Genomic DNA, 8,087 nt, shown 5'->3' on the forward strand with positions numbered 1-8,087 from the left:
ACAAATCATAATATATCTACTATTCGCAATTTTTGATTAAAGTATAATACCATTTCCGGCGCTGGGATGAGGTGCGGCGGCCTCCGCCAGCCTGGCTGTGACCCGCATGACCCACGGAAGGGCATTTCGGTTCATCCGACATTATGGCAGAATCAAACATAGGGTAACTTAGGTCATTGCGAATGATTCCTGGGGACTTCCGTAAAGATTCCCAGTCACTATGCATTTCCATATAAACTTGTGCTACCTTAATAATGCACATTACTCGCTCGCCTATATTGTAGTGACGATCTCGTCAGTGGCAATATGGCACTTCGACGTGGTGGTTTGCGCAGTGCCGATACACGTATACTGAAAGAGTTTAGTACCATTGATGTTTTGCCACCTAGACCACTGACGAAGAGTGACATTCTTGCTCGATACTGTGCCTTAAAAGGACATGGTAACCAGACACTAAAAGGATGCTCAAAAGATAGCTTGCCATGCAATAATTTGACTATTACGGAATCTCAGATTTTATCCAAGTTGCAGGCGGAAATTGCTGTGCTGTATAGCAAATTCGACATTAACACCATATCACCTTGGTATATGAAAGAAAAAATAAAGAAAATAAAGAAAGAGTACTACGACTCCATCAGAAATGTAACACTGAAGACAAAATTCTCGAAAACTGTGATTGTGTCATTTAAGGCAAAGAAACAACCCCGAGAAATCCTCAAGGAAGATATAGATTGGTATGATGCAAAAGTACAAGGAAGCAATGGATCACTCGGAAGTGTTGATTATCAGGCGCAAAGACGGGAATTTAACAGACTGAAATGGAAGCAGACCAACAATGCAGAAGTCCCATTTATATGCAACAGTGAAGATATTGCAGAAATGTCTTTTGCCAGTTGGTGTCAGGTGGCTGGGATTTTTTTTTTTTTTTTTGTTCCCTCCTACACATCTGCCTGACCATTGGCACCATATTGACCAAGCTGGAAGGAGTTAGTGATGGTGATTTGCCCAATAAATCCAAGATTGGAATAAAGAACAACACCATAAAGTGTATGAAAGCACTGAAAAAAAAATCCAAGAACAATCAGAAGTATTTTTGATTTTGCAAAAGTTCATTTCATGTGCTGGCGTTCTGCTGTGAACAGCAATGGAATTACTCTTTTCAGAACTGCTATTGAAACTTCAAGGAGGTATGCCAGGATTGGCTGTGAACTTGGCTTTCCTAGCAGCTACTTCTCGTCCATCAGCAGACATCTGTATAATGCAGATGGTACACTTCTTCCCTTGGCTGTTGATCATGATTACGTCGATGAAGTTGCAAAGATCTTGAAAAGAGGAATTCGTGAAAAATGGCCATACACATCAGCCCTATTCCAAAATAAGGAGAAGCACAATTTCACTGCAGAAAAACTGTGTAATCTGAGTGTGAAAGATTTAATTTCCCAACAAGTGTTTTGCGAGATTGTTTTCGCCCTTTTTCCGTCATCTGACCACAGATATGAAGTTTGCATACTTGGCCTATGATATGCATGAAATCGATATGTGGAAACCCAAAAGTTCATTAATACCTGGCCATAATCAAAACTATGAAAGACTGATTGGAGACATGAAAAAATGTGAAGACATAAACAGAATTGTTGTAACAGAAACTAGAGAACGGCGCAGTCGGAGATATGGCAATGTAAACAAAGGAGTAGAATGAAAATGATATTGTATGCAATATATAATGTTCCAAATAAAATAATTACTAGAATCCTTTCCTTTTATAGCCTCTTGTTAAATAGAATATGTTACTTCAAATCATTTAAGCGAAGTGAGAAGTCCGAGAGCCAAAGCATGCTCTCGGCGACACAAGCCCGATTCGGTGGAGAGAACACAAAGCCTACTAATTGAAAAATTAGTCTTATGGCAATTAAAAAACTTTATATAATATTAATTTATAAAATAAATAATTCTTATGCAAAAATATTACAGAAAAGTATAATATTGAGGTATTTTAAAAATAAAATAGTTATACCGACAACAGAAAACGAGGCGTTATTTGGCGTTCGAAGCGGTTTCTAAATCATAATTTTATCAAAACTTTCAATTGAAAATAGAGAACGCGAGATATTCTTTGATTCTAATAAGAAATACGTTTCCAAACTCAGAAAATTAATAGGCGCCTATTTCTTACCTTGCCCCCGGGATTCGAGCAAATTTTAGAAAATCGACAATTATTGAAACACCCTAGGTGCGTGTGTGTGTGCGTGTGCGTGTGCGTTTGCGTGTGTGCGTGTGCGTGCGTGCGTGTGTTCGTTTTCGTATAGAGTGGCCAGACGTACTGCTTTTGAACATCCTCTCCTGTGCCAACGGAAGGACGCTAATTTCTTATTTTGGGGAACCGCCTCAATTTATATATATGCCTCCAGTAAATGAAGGCCTAAATAACAAATGGAGGTGTCGTTGACAATATATATATTTCTGTATCATATTATTTCACCTTGCTAAACAACCATCGGTATGCAATGCCGGTAGGCATATATATATAATATATATTGAATATTATATACATGTACATATATATATATATATATATATATATTTATATATGTAGAATATAATATACACGTATACATATATATATATATATATATATATATACACATATTCACACACACACACATTATGTCTGTGTGTGTGGGGGGGGGGGGGGTTATATAAAGAAAGAAAGAAAGATTGAAAAAATATATGTCTATCTATCTATCTATCTATATATCTATCTATCTATCAATCTATCTATCTATACATATATGTATTTGTGTATATATATGTGAGTGTGTGTCTGTGTGTGTGGGTGGGTGTGTGGGTGTGCGTGTGTGTGTGTGTGTGTGTGTGTGAGTGTGTGTGTGTGTTTGTGTGTGTGTGTGTGTACTTTAACGGGTAGAAAGAGAGAGAGAGAGAGACAGAAAGAGAGTGAGGGAGAGAAAGAGAGAGAGAGAGAGAGAGTATCGATATATCGATGTATCGATTTTTTCGATGCATCTTGAGAAAACACCCTAACGATACCGATAAAACGCTACTGTCATTGAGGAGATAAGGCGATACTGGTACGTATATAGTACAAAGTATCGATTGATATGTATCGCCAATACATCTATCGCGATACTGCCTAATCTCTGTATGTTATAAATATATATATATATATATATATATATATATATACACACACACACACACACACACACACACACACACATATATATATATATATATATATATATATGTTTATAGATATATGTAAATATATATATATATATATATATATATATATATATATGTATACATATATACATAGGCAAACATATATATATATATATATATTTATTTATATATAATATAAATATATATATGCATAATATATATATACATATATACTTATTCAAACACACACACACACACACACACATATACAGACATGTGTATATGTATACATACATATATATATATATATATATATACACACACACACACACATGTGTATGTATATTTATATATATAAATATGTATATATACAATATATATAGATATATACATACATATATATGTATATATTATATATACATATATATATAGATATACATACATACTTATATATGTAGAAAAGGTACATTTGTCAACATGAATACGGTTCATACTTAATATATATATATATATATATATATATATATATATATATATATATATATATATATATATATAAGGTGTTAGACAGGGTGATACCATCTCACCAAAACTGTTTACAGCTTGCCTTGAGGAAATATTAAAAAAGCTAGAATGGACCGGGAAGGGTATCAAAATAGAGGATGAATACCTGAGCAATCTAAGATTTGCAGAGGATATTGTTCTCTTCAGTGAATCTGCAAATTAAATGCAGCAACTAATAAATGATCTGAATAGAGAAAGCCTGAAAGTCGGACTTAGAATGAACAGGCAAAAGACTAAGATCATGTTCAACAGTAGAGTTCAATTCGAACAGATACTTGTTCAAGATGAAGCGCTGGAGATGGTAGACAAGTAGATATACCTAGGGCAACTCATACAGACAAACACATCTAGCCAAGAGGAAATTAAGCGACGCATCAGTCTAGGCTGGAGCGCCTTTGGCAAACACAGTAGCATACTAAGAGGCTCCTTGCCATTATGTTTAAGAAGAAAAGTCTTTAACCAATGCATCCTCCCAGTTATGACCTATGGATCAGAAACATGGACTACAACCAAATTACTAGAGAGGAAACTAATAAGTGCCCAGAGAGGGATGGAGAGATTGATGCTGGGAATTAGTCTAAGAGATCGGATAAGGGAGACGTGGATCAGGGAACAGACAAAAGTAGAAGATATACTCGGGAGCATCAAAAATAAAAAATGGCAATGGGCAGGTCATATATGTCGGAGACAGGACAACAGATGGACAAAGAAAGTAACAGACTGGATTATAGATAACATAAAGAGGCCAAGGGCCAGACCTATGACAAGATGGCGCGACGAAATAACGAAATTTGCGGGCCAAGACTGGAAGCAAAAGACGCAAGACAGACAAAGATGGAAAAGATTGGGAGAGGCCTACGTCCTGCAGTGGATTGATCCAGGCTGATGATGATGATGATATATATATGTATTATATGTATATATATATACATATATATATATATATACACACACATACTTCACTTCCAAAAAAGAATGTCACCTCGTTCAACCAAGGATATACAAACCCACCAGCCTGACCTTGCTGGAGATAACAAGTAGGAAATGACAATGTTGCCAGAACAGTAAGAGCAGCTTCGTGTGATTCGCCATCTGTTCCCGCTCGTCACAAGCGCTCAAATCTCTTTTCCGTATCGAGTTCTGACGTGAGTGAATTTTCCCACTAAGTGTTGTGTATTGGCTCTGTTTCTTTTGCTCTGTTGCTATTATCATCACCTTATTTTTGATTGGCTTGATTTACTTTTCTTTGCGACCGATTTATCTCTCTCTCTCTCTCTTTCTCTCCATCTATTTTTTAAACCCCAAGTAATGTACGTAGTGTTATATGTACATACATTATGAGCCCACGCAGGAGTCATTGTTAAAAAGTTTCTGTATATATACGTATATATTTACATATATATCTATATATATGTATATGATTATATTTATTAACTCACACACACGCATATATTTTTTCTTATTTTTCTTTCTTTTTTATATAATTTTTTTTTTAGTTACGATGGGTAATGAGCACTGTGTAAAAATGGACATAAACTCTCTCTCTCTCTCTCTCTCTCTCTCTCTCTCCTCTCTCTCGCTCTCTCTCTCTCTCTCTCTCTCTCTCTCTCTCTCTCTCTCTCCCTCTCTCTCTCTCTCTCTCTCTCTCTCTCTCTCTCTCTCTCTCTCTCTCTCTCTCTCTCTCTCTCTCTCTCTCTCTCTCTGTCTCTCTTTTCATCTATATCTATTATACCTCAAGTACTGTACGTAGTCTTATATGTATATGAAATATGAACCTACACAGGGGTCAAGGTCAAAAAGTTTCTGTGTGTGTATATATATATATGTATATGAATTTACATATATTTCTATATATATGTATATAATTATATTTATTAATACACACCGATATATATATATGTATATAATTATATTTATTAATACACACCGATATATATATGTATATATATACACATACATACATAAATACATACATACATACACACACACACACACGCATACACACAAACACGCACACACACACACACACACACACACACACACACATATATATATATATATATATTTATGTTCCTTTTCTTTCTTTTATTAAGTATAAATATTATATTTTCAGTTATGATGGGTAATGAGCATTGTATAAAAATTGACATAAACTTGATAATAACTGCCATAAAGATTTTGGTAACAATATAATAAGTTACTGATTTACCGATTATGATAATAGTAATTGTAAATAATAATAAATAATGATACTAATGACAATACTGGTCATTAGATAACCACCAATTATAGTAACAAAAACTACATCATCAGCAAAATGAACATATCAAAACAACAATAAACACCAAGCTTCCAAGGAACTTTAGAATAAACAACAACAGTGTCATCCCCTTAAAAGAACAAGAACCAGAAATGCAACGGACATGGATGTTGCGACACAGTATCTGAGTTTCCCCTGAGAACTGAGCATATGGCGTTTTCCGAACGTGGTCGTTTATAAGCCGTGAGGGGAGTCATTCATCCAGACACATTACACACTGAAGATGGCTTCGGTTTGGAGTCTGGCGTTTACCTTGGTCGTCGTGGGTTTGGTGAGTTAACCAAGGCGCAGGATGGGTTATATTTTGGTTCAGATAGGAGGGTCATTGTTCATGTGGGATGGTGGATCGGAGATGGTATTATTCTGATTGCTATTGTTAAGTGAAATGGTGGATTCGAATTGCCATCCTGTTGACGGTTGTTGTGACTGGCGCAGCTTACGAGGGGGAGGGGGTTTAGGATCCCTTCAGTTTCAGATAGACGCTGGTATGGCTCGCCTCTTTTGACATTTATGATCACATCTTGTAAACAACAGTATGAATTGATGATTTTCAATCTCGCCAAGAAAACAAGCAATGAAATTCTCCAGCAAAAAAATATGACAGTGTTGAATGTCACTATCAACAAACAGTTACGTTTGTATTACTGCAAATACCTGATGTCAACCACGCCAGGGTTGACGTAGCTAGCACTGGCTAAACCTACCTTAACCTGATTGAAATTGTATGTTTTACATTGCCTTATGTAACCCAATGTCCTTTTATGAACCGAAGTATTGGACACAATGCCCCTCCCACCTCCTTGAAAAACGTCTCCTGTTTGACCGTATATGAGTTACAATGTGTGTGTGTGTGTGTGTGTGTGTGTGTGTGTGTGTGTGTGTGTGTGTGTGTGTGTGTGTGTGTGTGTGTGTGTGTGTGTGTTCGGCAACCACTCATTTGGATGAGGATGAGGATCGGACAAGAGACCCCGAGTGACAGAGGACCTTATCACTTTGATACACATATGTTACCTGTGTTTTGCTACTCAAACTTAGTGAAAGAAAAGTGGCTCTTTGTCAATCATACATCATACATCCACTGCGTTTAACATTGTCGATTAATATTTATGATACAGTTGTTTTTAGAACTCTCCAGGCACTAGAAAATTAAGGAAAATTATTTCACGAAGTTGAGTGAAAATCAGTGACCTCTTCACGGCGGTGACCTGGACACGTCGCCTTTCTATTCGCTTGATTTGCCTGCAGTAAAGCGGTTTTAAATTACCCTTTATGTGTAAATTTTTAAGCAGGATGAATCGCACAAATCCAGATGGTCTTTGGATGTTTTACTAAAATATATTGCGATTAAAAAATGATAGTGATAAAATAAGTTTCATGTGACTATTGGTTTACAAGGCCAATATTACTATCGAAAAACACAATACATGTCTGTCTTTCAGAGATGTCGGGATCGCGTGACATCACCAGTTCGAATAATGATAACCTGTAAATACAAATTGACAAGTGCCATCCAAACAATGAATAACTTTTCCTTAGGGTTTCTGCCACGGCAAGTTATGCATTCCCGACTGCTCGGAAATGAGGGAGGGCGACAAGGTCCCTGACCCTACTAACTGCTTCCGTTATTACTACTGCAGCGACCCCGAAGGCACAGGCGAGCTGATCCACTCCTCTGAGCCTTTAGACTGTCCTGAAGGGTGAGTCACTGTTTATGCCAAATGTATTTAAATGTTATTAATAAAAAAAAAAAAAAAGAGGCGAAAGATATCTGCATTAAGTATTTGTGCATTTTATTTTAACCTTGTTGTTCATATACTCAAAGGGTTTTTTCTTTATGAGTTGCGTTTTGTTCGCTTTGCTTATCAACGACAAATGTTTCACTTTCCATGGTTATCTGTCTAATCGAGCAACCTTCTCTCGGATAAAAATAACAACTCTATTTACATTTTACGATTCATATAAAATACTTTTATATATTTATATTTTATACTTTCTTCATCAGCTGGGCCACATACTTTTTCTC

The 8,087-nt window shown here is 36.1% G+C and overlaps 1 protein-coding gene across 1 annotated transcript in view; it reads left to right on the forward strand.

Moving 5' to 3' along the window:
- The first annotated feature begins 6,190 nt into the window (after positions 1-6,190).
- Positions 6,191-8,087, forward strand: part of LOC125037090 — a 2,700-nt gene continuing 803 nt past the window's right edge. Inside the window, exons 1-2 of the mRNA XM_047630089.1 lie at positions 6,191-6,335; positions 7,601-7,761. Coding sequence (XP_047486045.1) covers positions 6,288-6,335; positions 7,601-7,761 — 209 coding nt within the window. The 5' untranslated portion in view covers positions 6,191-6,287. The remainder of the gene's footprint in view (positions 6,336-7,600; positions 7,762-8,087) is intronic.

The sequence above is a fragment of the Penaeus chinensis genome, chromosome 22, assembly GCF_019202785.1.
Source record: "Penaeus chinensis breed Huanghai No. 1 chromosome 22, ASM1920278v2, whole genome shotgun sequence".
In the NCBI taxonomy this organism is placed as follows: Eukaryota; Metazoa; Arthropoda; class Malacostraca; order Decapoda; family Penaeidae; genus Penaeus; species Penaeus chinensis.